This window comes from Neolamprologus multifasciatus, chromosome 13 (genome assembly GCF_963576455.1).
Source record: "Neolamprologus multifasciatus chromosome 13, fNeoMul1.2, whole genome shotgun sequence".
Taxonomy (NCBI): Eukaryota; Metazoa; Chordata; class Actinopteri; order Cichliformes; family Cichlidae; genus Neolamprologus; species Neolamprologus multifasciatus.
In genome coordinates, this window is record NC_140451.1 from 4,429,320 (window position 1) to 4,446,337 (window position 17,018).

At 40.4% G+C, this 17,018-nt stretch overlaps 1 protein-coding gene across 8 annotated transcripts in view; it reads right to left on the bottom strand.

Moving 5' to 3' along the window:
• The window catches only part of ltbp1 (latent transforming growth factor beta binding protein 1), a 133,821-nt gene that overhangs the window by 16,904 nt on the left and 99,899 nt on the right, over window positions 1-17,018 (bottom strand). For 7 of the 8 annotated variants that reach the window (XM_085183135.1, XM_085183131.1, XM_085183130.1 and 4 more), the window contains 6 exons: window positions 11,663-11,749; window positions 8,176-8,301; window positions 6,161-6,280; window positions 3,608-3,730; window positions 1,132-1,257; window positions 924-1,052 (listed from right to left, as the gene is read on the bottom strand). In XM_085183135.1, coding sequence (XP_085039261.1) covers window positions 924-1,052; window positions 1,132-1,257; window positions 3,608-3,730; window positions 6,161-6,280; window positions 8,176-8,301; window positions 11,663-11,749 — 711 coding nt within the window. The remainder of the gene's footprint in view (window positions 1-923; window positions 1,053-1,131; window positions 1,258-3,607; window positions 3,731-6,160; window positions 6,281-8,175; window positions 8,302-11,662; window positions 11,750-17,018) is intronic. The other variant, XM_085183132.1, reaches the window with a different exon arrangement.

A 17,018-nucleotide genomic window follows, 5' to 3' on the forward strand; every position in this document is an offset into this window, starting at 1 on the left:
GATCTGTTGCTACTTTTAGAATACTTCACAGAAGTCCTATTCTGAGCACATTTGCTATTTCACCATAGACCTCAAAGTTGGACATAAAGCAAAAAACATCTGCTGGGTCAAATTAAAACACAGTATCCAAGCTGTGTTTTACCTCCTGACCACAAAGGTAAGGTCAGGAGCACAGTCGGAAGTGTCCTCGTTGCTTTTTACCTCCAAATTTATCCCCTGCAAGCTGACTGTCAACAAAGAGTTCAAATGCAGATACAAATTGTGTCAAATGTATCTGCAGTTTGTGTCATTGCGCTACTTGCGAGCAGATCATGCACACAGTGATCCAAATAAAGCACAGCAGTGTGGAGGTGCACACAGTGATGATCTTGATGGGTAGATTTTGAAATCATGAAACTCTGATTCCTACAGTGACTAGAATTTGTGTGTTATGCTGGCATGGTGTGGGTCCATGTACCATTTCTGTCCTGATGGGAGTGGCTTCTTCCAGGAAAACATGGCCCCCAACCAGAGGGCATGAGATGTAAGATATAAATATTATTCTATGGCCTCTACAGTCACTGGATGTAGGACTAAAAACACCTTTGGGAATGCTGTCCACCGCCATCACCAAAACACTAAATAAGGGGAATTTATCTTTACATTTTTTTTTATAATAAAAGTATTCATTCATCACATGCCATCAGCAGCCCAACACCTAAAACATTTAATTCTGGTAATTTGGGGAAGTATGGAGAATTTACATAGGAAAACTACACTTAAACATTTATATGGAAGATATTATTCATGGTAAATGGACTGGTTCTACTTGGGCATTTAGAGCGCTTTATGCAACAATAATCACATTCATTAAACATCTGGTTGCTTGGAAACAGCATGTTTACATCGTATATGTGTGCCTTGTCAGTGCCGTTGCATCTTACCATCACAGGATGGCATGTGGAGGCTAGCAGTGAATCCACTGTCGCACACACACAGATACGATCCTTCTGTGTTGAGACATTTGCCATGAGGGGAACACAGCTCTGTGTCGTCGGCACACTCATCAACATCTGGGAACACATAGCGTGAACAGAGTTTGTGTCATTCCATACAACGAGTCTACATCCTTTGTTTAAAGAAGCAGCTTACCACTGCAGATGGTGCCATTGATCTGCCGGTACCCCTGTGGGCAGGTACAGGTGTAGGAGCCCAGATTGTTGACGCACTCTCCCACTTCCTTACATGGCCTGACTTCCTCTGTGCACTCATTCACATCTAAAACATCAATAACACAACACAGGTTTTTTGATTCAAGTGATATGTTCTGATTATTTTGACAGATTTGATCAAATCCTTATTATACATCCGTCCCAACCCGGACAGCTTATCCCTGTCAAGGTCGTGGGGGGGAGGGTGGAGCCTATCCCAGCTACCACAAGGCAATAGGCAGAGTACACCCTGGACAGGTCGCCAGTCTGTCACAGAGCTAACACATAGAGACAGACAACCATTCACACTCACGGGCAATTAAGAGTTACCAATTAACCTAACCCCACTGACTGCATGACTTTGGACTGTGGGAGGAAGGCAGAGACAACCCAGGCAAGCATGCAGAGAACATGCAAACTCCACACATAAAGACCACGGTCTTCTTGCTGTGAGGCAACAGTGCTAATCACCGCACCGCCGTGCTGCCCATTGTCTATTTGAATGTTGCAGCAGCAAGTGGTAGCAGAACGGTGAACAAGCTGCCCACAGGCCAGGGCAAGAACAAAACTTTCAGGTAAATAAATCATTGTAATGATGTCTTGATGCATTCTCAATCATCCAGGAAAGTAAATCTCCAAAAGCTGAATCTGTTCATCTGGACGTAGCGTTTTGTGGGAGAAACGTTTCGTCACTCATCCAGGTGACTTCTTCAGTCTCAGCTGACTGCAGGTTTCCCCAATCTTATAAACAGTACATTTGCATAATGACTGAAACCAGCCTGCTGAAGGAACAATAGGCTGGGAGGTCAGGGAGAAGGACAACTGCTGCCCAAGCAAAAACCTGTAGTGATCCCATATGTATCAGGAGTATCGGAACAGTTGAGACACATTTTTTTTAAACACAGGGTCTCTGTGGCTTTTAAACCCCAAAACACGCTGTGCCAAAAATTGGTCCACCCCAAGGATCGGGTCCCCCGACACAAACAGATTAACATAGTGTACGCTGTTAAGTGCAGGAGGATTGCCAGGATTTATACATCGGGGAAACCAAACAACCTCTGGCGAAGCGGATGGCACAACACAGAAGAGCTACCTCGTCAGGCCAGGACTCTGCAGTCTATTTACACCTACAGGCCAGTGGACACTCTTTCAAGGATGAGGATGTCCACATCCTGGACAGGGAGGAACGCTGGTTTGAGCGCGGAGTCAAGGAGGCCATTTACGTGGAAAGGGAAAGACCATCTCTGAATCGAGGAGGGGGCCTAAGGGTACATCTGTCACCATCTTACAATGCTGTGATTGCAGCCATTCCCCAACTCTGTGAATGGGACTCATGGCCATTGATCAGTGGTCTTTGATCAGTGGGTTTTGGTCAGTGGTTGTTGATCTATGGTCATGAGAATTTGCATAATTAAGATTAAGGAACTGACCTCCCAGCCTATTGTTCCTTCAGCGGGCTGGTTTCAGTCATTATGCAAATGTACTGTTTATAAGGTTGGAAACCTGCAGTCAGCTGAGACTGAAGAAGTCACCTGGATGAGTGACGAAACGTTTCTCCCACAAAACGCTACCTCCAACTTTTGGAGACATTGTAATGATGTGTTCTTCAGCCATGTCCTGAGACATCGAAGACAGAGTATTTATACAAAGGATCTGAAATGCTGCCAGGAGGTGGCTGGATGTTCTATCACGACAATTTCCATGACCTACCAGCCCTTTCTGTCAAATCTGGACACCTGTGACTTCTATCGTTTCCCTAAAATGAAATTAAAGCTTAAAAGATACTTTTTCAACATGGTCTAGAAGAAGCACATGCACTAAAAGGTATCACTGCACAAAGCATCGTCAAGGGTAATGGGGGTGAGGTTTTAATCAAAAAATCAAGTAAGTACTTGGTATAACAATTTTGCATCCATACAGTTTAAGGATTCAAGGCTAACTAAGCTTGCTACTGAAAACTGTATCCTCTGATCTCTACACCAACTTCTGCCTCAAAATAAAACATCGAATCAGATTCCAAAACTACAGTACTAATGCAGAATGCATATAGTTTCACTTAATTTATTCTCCCATGAAATGGAGGGAATATGTAACTGCTTCCATTTGTTTGTCTGTCTGTCTGATTGTTAGAGGTTCTCAAAATATCATATTTAAATTTTGTCGTTATATCAGCTTGAGCTGATATATTTTTGGTGAAAATTGGGAGAAGGTCAAAAAATCAATAAAAACTTTATGTTACCCACCAGCATACACAGATTGATATCTACAAACTTTGCAGCAGCATAGTAGGACTCAGAAAAAAATCTGAAGAAACCATATTAAGCAATATAGTTTAACATCTTAAAAATTTACAGCTTACAGAAGATTTCAGCCATTTCTGCTCCAATTATATGGGTAAAGATAACAAAATATGATACCATCACACTGGTCTCCAGCTGGCGATAGTCTGAAGCCTGGCCCACACACACAGAAAAAGGAGCCTTCAGTATTCTGGCAGTGGCCTCTGACACAGACTCTCTGATCCTGGCACTCATCTATATCTGAAACAACACAAACAACAGAATACAAGAGTTAAACTTGCATGGATTTCTCACACAGCAGATGAACAGTGTGCTGAGGGGCTTCTCTCAATGAATAATTATTTAAGCGAACAAACTGGTTGAGACTGACTGTCGGCAGTGTTTCTTCACATACAGTGAAAACAGTGAGCGCACTGATTTATAGTGTGAGTGTTACACTAAACTGATCTGAACACTGCAATAAACACTTCAGGTAAACACAGGCACAGTATTGGGAGTGGCCTATTATAACTAATGCATTGTTATACAATGGAAGCACGGCTTTAAATTATTAAACATGATTTAAATCATTTTTATTTACAAAAATGTCATCATTGGTTGATAAGCAGGTAATGACATCTAAATCATGCAAGCACTGGCCAAACCTAATGCATGATTAGAGGGTAAAACCTCTTTTAACGGCTCTTCTGACTGTATTTTTATAGACTTTTGGTGACCACCACAGACTAGTGCCCACCAGCTAAATCATTGTCGGTTTAAGTAAGTCGGTCTGAGGCGGTTTCCATTCCAGGCTCTTCAGCATTCTGAAGCATAATGCCCATAATGCCCAAGAAGTCGTCAGTGCTCAGAGTAAACACAAGGAATCAGCACACAAGTCCTAAATGATTATGCTCAACCGTATCTCGAAAACATCATCCCATCATCCCGGCCGAGAACGTTGCTCTCAGACTGCAGGTTCACTTGTGGTTCCTAGAGATGTTTAAAGTACAATGGGAGGCAGAGCCAACAGCCATCAGGCCCTCTCTGGTGGAAACAGCTACCAGTTTGAGCTCAGGGGACAGACACCTTTACTTTAACGTTGACTTCATACTTTCTTTTTTGATAAAGGGCTGACTGTGGCTCAGTCTGTTAAAAGACCTCCCATGATGCACTCAGCACTCCCCTCTTTTCACTCCTGTTATTTATATATAATTTTCACTGTTGCCTTTCATGTCATTAACTTTTGTTTATTCTCTCCTGTAGTTAGTGCTTTGTCAGTTTTGGTCTTCGTGGTCTCTCTATGCTCTCTTTTTTTGTCTTCACAGATGGCAGTACCTTCTCTGAGCCTGTTACTGCTACATGACTCTTCCAGTCAAGCAAGAGTTGGTTTTCTATACTTTCATCAAGTTCTCCAACTGCCTGATCATTGGGTACTACACAATGTTTAAGATGACATTAGCTTTGGGTGGCAGTGCTATGGAGAGGAAGCCCAGTATAAATCAAGTTACTAAATTGTTGTGAATCAAATATGATTTATAGCAATTTATAGCATTGACCCAAGTAGAACAGTGGCGCAGTGTCTAGCACTGTTGCCTAGCAGCAAGAAGGTCCTGAGTTCAATTCCGCCATCAGGCCGGGGTCTTTCTGTTTGGAGTTTGCAAGTTCTCCCCATGTTTGTGTGGGATCTTTCCAGGTACCCTAATCACCAAAAATGAATGCCTAATGCTAACTCTCAGCCTAAACCTAACCATGACCCAATTGTAACACAAAAATACCCTCGAACTCATGGACACACACACACACATAATCTAGTTGATGTGAGTTTGGCAGTCACATGCAAACACTTGTGGCATGGTTTATTAACTTCTGCTGCACAGCCTAATTCTTTTCTCTCGCTGCTACCACCGTTCTCTGTTGTGGCTTGGCTTGCCTGACATGGTGTGTCAAAGCTTCACAGCTAACCTCGAGTCGCATGGGATACAGGAGTGGCAAAGTGCTAAAAGAGTAGAGATGGGCACACCTTTGGTGCCTGCTAGAAATAATAGCATTTCCAGGAAAGCGTGGGAAAATGTTGTGTATTCTTTGGCATGGTTTGCAATTTTATTTCTTGACTGGTACAGGTGTACAACTTTGCATCTGTTTCCTGGGTTGATCCCTTAATGTTTTGACCGCCAGACATACGCACCTGAGGTTAAGGGTTACCTTGAAAAGTGTTCTCTAGGCCATTAATGGCTTATACTGGAAGTTGGCACACATAACGATTTCCTGTTGGTTTTCTGATGATCATAGAGATTTTCATACATCGCCAACTCTGCTAGCAACCAAATACAATATTTTAACTATGTGATCAGATAATTAAAAGAAATTAAAAATGAAAAATCAGAAACAGATGAGAACCTCCCTTGGTCTTTCGCCATGTGTTTTCAGGCAGTCACTGTAACTGTAACTCCTCCAGTCCATGATTGTGCGCCAGGCTCAAAGTAACACAACCTTTACTCTGCACTGATCAGCAACCTAGGTACAACTCAGACTTCAGCCTCTGTATGATATTAGTGCAGCATTAATATATGTATTATATTACACACTGTTTAGTTTAGGCACATTATTAATTAAAACTGATTTAAAGGAGTCTTGCACTGCAGTAAGGTCCAAATACAGAGACATGTACATGTTAACAGTGTAAAGACCTACCCACACACTGGCCTCCTTGACCCAAGAAGCCAGACGGACAGGAGCCGCAGCTATAGCTACCAGGCTCATTGTAGCAGATACCAGAAGGACACACTAGCCTGTTTTCACATTCATCGATATCTGAGAACACACAAATAAGCTGTCACAACAAACATGTTCAAAAACGGTCATTCAGTATTCACTCTTCTTTTAGCTCTAGTTTTAGTCTCTACCAGCGCTCTCTGGCTCTGTAGCTGCTGAATCCTTCTCTGCATGTCTGTCTGTGGTTTGGCAGACATTCATCAGCTTCACTGTAAACAGCTGAGTCAATAAAGAGCAACATTTCTAAAGCTGGTTCACCAAATCTCAATTTTTTCCACATTACCAGCTGTTTTTCAAAGAAAAAGTATTAAAAAGCAGACAGACAGAAACTGTTTAACACTCAGAGCTCTAAGTCATCACAGGTGACACACCTAATGTTATATTTTGGTGAAAGACAAAACTGACTGGGACCTGGTAGAGACTAAAAACAAAGCTACAAGACTGCAACAAGGATCTCACGCTTGGGCAGTATCAATATCACAGGGCATTTAAAAATCAACAACAATACATTTTGTTAAAAAACAAACAAACAAAAACATCTCCCTTAGAACAGAGTTGAGGTTGCAATGTAAAAAGTACCCGTGTAGAAAAGTTCACCAGTCAAATATGCATCGTAGGAAATTTTATACACCGCGGTGTAATGATTTTTACTACATCTAAAACCAATCCTCCTGTTTTTGTCTGCTTTGCATTAATCTTATTAATAGACACTATGGTTGCAAACCCACATGCATATAAACCTCTCAAAGAAGTCATAATCTGATCCCCGAGCCTCTGCAGCTGAGCAGAAGAGATTTTATTGCGGCTATGGAGAAATCATCATCACGCTGTTTGCTCTCTGAGCCCTAATTCAATATCATTTTGGTGGGTGGGGAGAGCTGCATTGAAACGGCAGGAAACCACGTAATGACACAGTGCATCATATTCATATCCCAATAAGGCCGATGAGCCGGGAGGAGGGTGGCGCTGATGTCGGTAACAGTGTGGTTGTTGGTCTCGTCCGAGATTCCACCAGCTTAGAATTCCATTAGAATGCACTTGTTAGCTTTGTTTGACCAATGCCAGATGTTATAGATGTGCACAGCATAAATACTGTCCTAGTGCCTGATTTACTTTGACTGTAAATGTTCCTCCATGTCTCAGGTTTATTCCAGAACAGGATACAGCATATGGTGAATACGTTTTAAATATTTATTTGCTCTGGGGCTCCAGCCTAACAAACATATTAGTCTATAATAAATTATAGTCTAGGTTCTTAGCTCACTGACTATATTAACAAGTAGGCAGTAAGTCAGAGTAACTAAGAACTAAGAACATAATTCATGATAACTCACAAACTTCTCTTCAGTCAAATGTACTGGTCTGGTCCTTGAACTAAGATTCTTGGGTCTTGGGTCCAATCCAGCAAACCCACGCAGTGCCTACAGCTTTTAACGCAGTGGTTATAAAACGTTTCCTTTTTTTATGCCCTAACTCGGAAGCCAAAAAAAAGCTCACACTCTACACAAAAAAACCTCAGAAAAAATACAATTGTTATAAAGAAAGTAAATAAATAAATTTTTTTAATGTGTTTGCCTTTATTTCACTAATAATTAACTTCCTTTTTCTGACAGAAGCTGGTGCAAAGATGCTGATTTGTTAGACTGTATCTAAGTCCCATGAACATTCAGACCTCATGGCTGTCTGTGATGAGCATTAAACCTTCAGACAGTATATGGGGAAGCTGGAAACAGATCACAAGGGAAAAGAGTGCTTTAAGTTGAGAAAACAGCCATTTGCTGTTCATGTCTTTTGGACATGGGCCACTCATTTCACCTATCATATCTGCAGGACACTGATTCCATGAGCTTTGCTAAAATCATGTTGCTTTTGCTCACACTACACATGGCGTACAAAGCTTGTTTAACTTCAGCTCTGACCAATACATTCCTTACCTATGCAGGTGGTTTGGGTCTCATCCAGGTGGTATCCTTCATCACAGTGGCAGATATAGCTCTCAGCTGTGTTGTAACAAATCCCGTGGCCGCAAATATAAGGGTTGATCTGGCACTCATCTACCTCTGGGCCAGAAGAGAAACAGGAGAGCACTAATGTAGCAGCACTTTTAAGAGCTAATAATGGGTCCCATAAGTTACTATAAAAAGCTGCAAGGAACCACAGCATACCATTAATGTACCACAAGTTAACAGCTTAATAAAAAAAAGCATCACAAGTTCACATAATCTACCACAAAGTAGCCGAAAGCAACTGACTGCGGAGCAGGTGACGGAATTAAAACCATATCACAGACAAAGTGTTTTATTATTGGCAGTTATTCTCAGCATATCGTGAAGAAGGTCAAATAAATACCTTTTTGTACATTGCAGTTATCCTTGTGAGCTGCTTTCATAGCAAATCCTTTTTAGTTCGTTAGTAAATGATTTGAGATGTGAGTTTGCACCACAGCAAACATCGTTGACAGTTAGCGATGTAGTTATTTTCCAACTGGGAAAGCTAAGATGTAGATTAGTTCTGCGCTAACAAGTGTTACTGGAAATCAGGCAATAGTTCGAGAAGTTTCTCCAAGTTTTAAGAAGACTCTATGGTCAACAACATACACACTATATATAACACGGAGTGCAGAGACACATACAGTCAGAAGTATTTGGACAGTGAAGCTATTTTGCTCACTTTGACTTTCAAACAAAAGAAATCAAGATCTGATTGCAGAACTTCAGCTTACATTAAACACTTCCAGTCATTTTTTTTCAAAAACCTGCAAAAATCTGACTGTAGTACTAAACACAATTCTTATATTTAAAACTATTTTAACTCGTCAGTTACCTTTGAGCCTCAGAAAATGGAATATGTAAAAAATGGCTGAAAGGTATAAATATTTGTCATTTTGATAAACCCCTTGAATTAAAGCTGAAAGTCACCTGAATCACATTTATCAAATACATTTGCCTATTCATAGATTCTTCTATATTTTAATTCTATGTACAATTGACTATGTGCACGTTAGCATATGCTACTTCCGGTGCGGAAACTCCTGTGGGGAGCTTTGTTTCCGGTGTCCTATTTGCGCCCTGTTTACGGTCCAAAACAAGTTAAGCAAATGAATGAATCAAGCGGCGATTTACATTTCTATAGATGTCTCGGGCATTTACCCAATATATCTGTAAATGATGTTCATCGACTTGTCGATATTTTTCCCCGCGCCTCAGAGCAAAAGAGAAAAGGGATTCAAATGTTATATTTCTCAGCTGTCCCTCGTTTATCGCGGGTGTTATGTTCTAAAAATAACCAGCGATAGGTGAAATCAAGTAGCCAATTTTATTTTGTGACGGTGCAAAACGTTTCGTGGACACCGTGGACACACAGTACTGCACTTCAGAGTCACACTGCTAGCGATCGATGCAGTGATTCTGTACTGTACAGGAGAGACGTCACGGAGGAGATCGTCTGCAGCAATGTGATGTAAAAAAAAAAAAAGCATGCAAACTTGCACAAAAAAAATCTGCGAAATAGCGAGGTAAAAGGTGAACCGTGTTATTAGTGAGGGACCGCTGTAATTTTGAAGGTAAGTCACAACATACCCTTCGTAAATACTAATGTATAGAAACCGTTACCAGCAATCATTCATTTTTTGTGTGGCTTTGTTCACGGTTTGTTAACATGCTGTGTAGGTGTGTACTTGACGAGCTGATCTCAACATAACGGGAAACATCTGGTTTGACTATTCTTCACCTGTAGCTTGAATGCTGAACATTTGCCTGTTTAAATCATAATAACTGTCACTATACAGAGATGTGCTTCTGAATGTGGACGATGTGTCTTCTGCTGCAGTGATGCAGTTCTGCTTGTGTTGAGTGATGTAAACAACTGATCGATCTAAACTCTTTAAACGTCAAAGTTGATCATTAGATTTTTTATGACACAAAAGTGGTGAGTGTTCCCACCTTCTCCTCTTTGTAACTTAACGTGATCTTTCCGTTTTCGAGTTTTGGACATGATTTGAGTATATCTTCGCAGTAGCGATTGACCGCAAAGTAAAGCTACCGGAAATGTACAACCCCACATCCGGTCTCAAACCAGGAAGTTAGCATTTTCTCGTGCACAGGGTCAATTTGAAAAAATAATATACATTTATTCTCTCAATGACTTCATGAAGTCTGGAGCCTTTCCAGCACACTTGGAACATAAAGTTTGTGGAGAAAGTCTTTTTCAAACTTTAATCTTTTAGTTCAGCATTTCACTCAATTTGAGGGAAACGTCCCAGCGCAGAACCTGTGGAACTCCATAATTAAACTTCATGGGAGAAGATGATTCCTTATTTAGATAAAGAAACTGGAGTCAAGACAGATGAGCCTAGAGAAGACTTTTTAAGTAATAGTTTAATTACTGCCACTCTAAGGTGGTGAGCGAAGCATTAATTAATACTAGGATTTCTTTGAGCAGTCTTGCAGAGAAGATTTGGTGAGTTTATCATGGGCACAACCCACATATGTAACTCTGCTGCTCATTTTCCTTACAAATGTTCTGCTGCTTCAGAGGAAATAAACAGGCTTTCCAACAGTATAGGATTAATTGCCAATAATAATTGTTACAATAAAGAAATAATCGACCAAACACAAATTTCCTTACTTTCTGTGCTAAGTTTAGTTAGGGTAAAGGAATGCTTGGCTCAACACAGCTCTGACTTTCTGCCAGCCTGGCCACCGTGCTGAAGAGAACCCTGGGGTTTTCTTATTTTCTTCAATCAGTGATGAATAATAAGATGTCTCTGCAGATTTATGGATTGCATTTGGATTGCATCCAGGTTAAATAAAAATCTACTGAGACACTTTCTGCTCTAGCTTATGGGTTATCTACATTAAGGTCCATATTTGGGAATTGTACCAAGGAGTCAAACACTGGGCTTTCTTTGTCAGGGGAGCCACAGTATTCGGGGTTGTACGAAAGACGTACGACTTTTAACAAGAGGATCAACCTGCCTCGCAGGTTAACATATGAAACATACGTTAACCTGCCAGTACAAAAATTGAACAGCAACATTTAAAAGCAAGATTTAAAAATCTAGTTGGTATGACGAGTAGCCTTCAGTAATAGTAATAAATCACACAGCAATAGTACATTCATGTAGTTGTAAAAAGCATGATAATATATTAAGTAATCCAAATACGTTACAAAACACATTTTGGGGCATGTACTGTAACCTGTAGTGGAATACATTTTAAAAGTAACCTTCCCAACATTGTTTGCAAATTACTCGAATCTTTCCTAAATTGAAATGGTTCAACTCTTACGAGGTAGACACCAACTAGCATTTACACAATTACAAAAAGCTGGTGCAAAGAAAAAGAGAAAACAGAAAAAAAACACACACAAAAGAACAAAAAAAAGTTTGCAAAGAAAGAGTGAAGAATGTTTCAGCCCTACCTGCTGACTGGGTAGGTGCGATGTCCTGGCCTGCATTAGTTGGAAGAATCTCTACTGGTGCAGGAGGAGAAATCCTCTCAACCACTTCTGTTGAACCAAAAAAGAAAACCACAACACAAGCCATTAGTTGTAGTATGTATGTAGTTTATTCTTAATTCATTTTATTTCAACATATTCATTTTAAAAACATTCACAATTTACTTATAGCTTAACACTGAACTGTAATTAACTATTAAACTAGACTGCCAGACTGGTGTCTCTCCTGGAGTGTCTAAGCAACAGAACACCAAAATCATATAGCAAAGTGGTACCTTGGGTTTGTATAAGAGTCTTCACAGATGGACATGCGACAGACAAAATATAATTCTCATTGTTTGGCAAGGAAAGACAACTTTGGGTGTATTCATACAAAGCTGAAGTTATAATGAGAGAGGTCACAGAGGACCAGACCAAATCACGCCCACAGATATGCACAGACCTCAGTATGATAGCAATGCTTAAAATTCAACTCTGAATGCATATCTCTAATCCGATGGTTAAGACCACAGACACTAGGGAAAACAGTTTGGAGACTGCTCCACAACATGTGTTATCAATAATCAAATGCAATCTCCTTGTAATTGAAATGGTCCCGTCAAAGATGGGAACCAAATCTAAGATGACTTACAGTCAATTGTTGTCTTTAAAACACCTTTAAGAGTTTGAGAAAAGAGAGACACAACAATTGTTAAGACTGAGGCAGTCTGCGATCAGTTTTTGATTACACGGGGTCAAGTTGGCAGTGCTCTGCATGCAATAAAATCATGATTAACTCTAAAAAAGTTCGATTTGTTGTTGTCTGTTGCAAATCTGGTGCTGTCTACATTAGAGGTATATAGGCAGATCACAAACAATCTACACATCAGGCATGGTTCTCAGCCACAGACTGGGCCGGAAGTAAACACGGTAAATTTATATATTTTATACATTTATAAATAAACAGATACAACTAGTTCATTTCATTAATGGCCAGCACTGTACCAACAGCAGTGCAGGTTTGCAGCTCAAACATCAGGGAGTGAGTAATGTACTGACAGAATAAAACAGTGTAAGCATAGTTGCATTGCTCTCTGAAGACAGCATGGTAGCTCAGATCAATCAGGCTGAAGATCAATATGTTTATGACCCAAGGGTGAATGGTTATGTTAAAATTACTCTAGATGTTTGTGGACCTCACAAATGAGTCTAAAACCTATCACAATCCCATTAATACATGCATTTTGACAGGCATGTGTTTTGTAATAGCACCAATCAAACCAAATAAATGAATGAAAGACACGAATGTTGATATGAAATGTTTACAATGAGTAGAAATGTGACTAAAACCCTGAAACACTTTAACCCACTCGGCTCACAGTAAAAAGGAGCACGAGACGCATCGTCTTATCATCTCACAGGATTCTCCTTCTCCCTCCCTCTCATAGTCCATTAAGTTTATTTCAAGTCTGTTTCATTTCAATAAATCAATAAAGCAAAATGTGAAGCTCTAAACAGTGAAAAGACTTTCATTCAGCCAACATTCTGGCACTGCACTCACAACGTCCCTCCTGTTTAAATAAATCAACACTGGCAGCAGCAACCATCACACACGTCTTGCAAAACAAGAGATGCTCCTCAGTGTTGACAATCTGTCTGCTTTCATAAATTAGACGGTGCTTAATTGCAAACTTTCACCAATCTATTTGAGAGTGAGTGCAGTCAGTCGGACAGAGAAACGTTGCCTCCAATGTGGCGACCTGCAAAAAAGTGGCTGCCCAGAGGTTGATGGTGCAGCACCCTCAACCATTGGGCAACTGCTTTTTGTTTGCAAGACGACTTTGTTTCAAGTACTCGTATTTGGCCCCAGACAGCCAAAAAATTCTGTGCAATCACTTGACAACCATTTTTTTTCCTGGTTGCATGGAGGTTGTCATTCTGCTTCTACTCGTGTGTGACTGATACCTAAAAAAAGAGAGATGGGGGAACTACCAGTGGCAGTTAAACCAGGAAATACAACACTAGAGTGACTAGATTATCCACACTAGGTAACATATGTCGCGAAATCGATCAATGTAGAGCAGTGAGACAAACCAGGCCCCAGGACAATGGAAAGGATAATATCACCTGATCTTATATTCTGCACAAATGTACTGAAACTTTTGGTACAAACATCATGAATGACAGAATTAGATTTATTTTTTTTACTAACAGAGACGGCTCCTGCACAGGCACATTTATTTTTTGTCATAACCATCACTCATCACCTCAACCTGCTCCTGCAAAAATGTGATCATATGACCTCAACTGTTACCACTTCTTAATGTCCCAGGGAGTACCTTTGGCAAGAAGTTTAACAGGTTTAGAAAGGACTATACAGAAGAGAAATTTCAGAAAACAAACATTATTCTTGGTAAAAAGGTAGTAAGCCCAACAAAATTTACAATCAATATTACATTATAATTATTACTGCAAGCCAACACAAAAAATAAATAACCCACCCCCAACGAGCTTCTGTGGCTTACCCTCCCTGTGGAGGTATTCGATCATCATCATCTGAACAACTCTCAAGTCAGCTGTCTTATACGTGGTTGTGGTTGTGGGCAGTGAAGTGCACCGAGACAGTATTCAAACTGTACAGCTTTTGAATAGTAATTAACTCAAACTTGAAATATTCCAAATAACTTACTGGTATTTATGAGATATAAGCAAAAAAAAGAAAAGATTTTAATTATTCACTTTGTATAATGAATATACAGTATACGGACAAAAATACTAGTCCAACTACACATGTGCCATGTACCTCAGCACTTAACAATCCTACTCTGTTCCTATATGGCTTTATGGCTAATTTGCTATGGTTCCTAAATAATTTCCAACAGCTCCGTCTATACTCTTTTACTTTACCCTATGATGCAAAACATATAGTTTCAACATTTTATAAGCATGAATTATAAAAGAAATTTACCGTAATGCTTTATATATATATATATATATATATATATATATATATATATATATATATATATATATATATATATATACCGTAATTGTCGGGCTATAAGCCGCCACTTTTTGCACAAGCTTTGAACCCTGCGGCTTTTAGTCAGGTGCGGCTTTTCTATGGATTGTCCATGATTTTTGTCATATTGACTATGTGCACGTTAGCATATGCTACTTCCGGTGCGGAAACTCCTGTGGGGAGCTTTGTTTCCGGTGTCCTATTCGCGCCCTGTTTACGGTCCAAAACAAGTTAAGCAAATAAATAAATAAAGCGGCGATTTACATTTCTATAGATGTCTCGGGCATTTACCCAATATATCTGTAAATGATGTTCATCGACTTGTCGATATTTTTCCCCCGCGCCTCAGGGGAAAAGAGAAAATGGATTCAAATGTTATATTTCTCAGCTGTCCCTCGTTTATCGCGGGTGTTATGTTCTAAAAATAACCAGTGATAGGTGAAATCAAGTAGCCAATTTTATTTTTTGACGGTGCAAAACGTTTCGTGTACGTCGTGGACACACAGTACTGCACTTCAGAGTCACACTGCTAGCGATAGATGCAGCGATTCTGTACTGTACAGGAGAGACGGAGGAGATCGTCTGCAGCGATCAGGACGCAGGACGTAAAAAAGCATGCAAACTTGCACTAAAAAATCTGCGAAACAGCAAGGTGAAAGGTGAACCGCGTTATAGCGAGGGACCGCTGTAATTTTGAAGGTAAGTCACAACATACCCTTCGTAAATACTAATGTATAGAAACCGTTACCAGCAATCATTAATTTTTTGTGTGGCTTTTTTTCACGGTTTGTTAACATGCTGTGTAGGTGTGTACTTGACTAGCTGATATCGACATAAGGGGAAAACATCTGGTTTGACTATTGTTCACCTGTAGTTTGAATGCTGAACATTTGCCTGTTATTTAAACAGGCAAATGTTCAGCATTCAAACTACAGGTGAACAATAGTCAAGGGCGACATAAGACCAGTCACTATACAGAGATGTGCTTCTGAATGTGGACGATGTGTCTTCTGCTGCAGTGATGTAGTTCTGCTTGTGTTTAGTGATGTAAACAACTGATCGATCTAAACTCTTTAAACGTCAAAATTGATCATTAGATTTTTATGACACAACAGTGGTGAGTGTTCCCACCTTCTCCTCTTTGTAACTTAACGCGATCGTTCCGTTTTCGAGTTTTGGACATCAATTTTGGAGTATATCTTCGCAGTAGCGATTGACCGCAAAGTAAAGCTACCGGAAATGTACAACCCCACATCCGGTCTCAAACCAGGAAGTTAGCATTTTCTCGTGCACAGGGTCAATTGTAAGACGATTTGTTTTGTTTGTTCCGCTGTTGTACGGCACTACGTTGCCTGGCGGAAGGGTATGTGATCAGACACAGAGTATCGGGGTTCAAGAGTGGTATGTTGGTCACATGTCCATCCGCCAGGCAACATAGTGCCGTACAAGTAGCGCGAAAAACAAACTTCAAAGTAGCGCTACGCGTTCAGCGGGAGGCGTGGATGACGAGCGGCGATAAACTTGCGAAAAGCAAGATATGCTCAACTCCACCGGTGGAATCTGACAGCGTGGAAAAGTGTGAAAACATCCATGATCACCAACGGATTTCGAAGGGCTGGACTGCTGCATGATGGAGACACCGCCACGGCCCTTCTGAGGGTGTTCGACTCTGACACTGACAACAAGGATTTGTTTGGTTTTGAAAGTGACAACCAAGGAAAGAAGCTGAGAGTGGATGACGAAGCCATCCTGAGCCTGTTCGTATCCGACACTGGAAAAGAGGACTTTGGTGGTTTTAGTGCGCAGGAAGAAGAGGAAGATGCTGGTGAATGACTGACTTTTCTTCTTGTTAAAGCCGTGTCACTGCACCTGAGCCTAAAAGGTAGTCCGAATCTATTTTTCTGGTGTGCTGTAGGTTATTGTTATGTACTACATTTGTTACTCATTTATGAAGCACAGTACATGTTTCGTACTTGTAATTACCGCTACTTGTACATATACCTAAAAAGTTATGCAAATATGTACCCGTGACTTGTTTTTCAAAATATTAATAAAAGGGGTGTGTCTCCAAACAGCCATCTCTTTCCTGACAATTCCCTTTGTGCATATTCTCTTACATATGATAAGTCAACATTGAAACACCTGCGGCTTTTAGTCAGGTGCGGCTAATGTATGTACAAAACAGGATTTTCCCCTGATTTTAGCTTGTGCGACAAGAGCATGCTGTCAGATGTAGCCCTTGCTTCTAACATGTGGTTTAAAAAACGTCTGATATTGATGGTAAAAATGTACAAGTTCATCAAAATAGGACTTTACTCA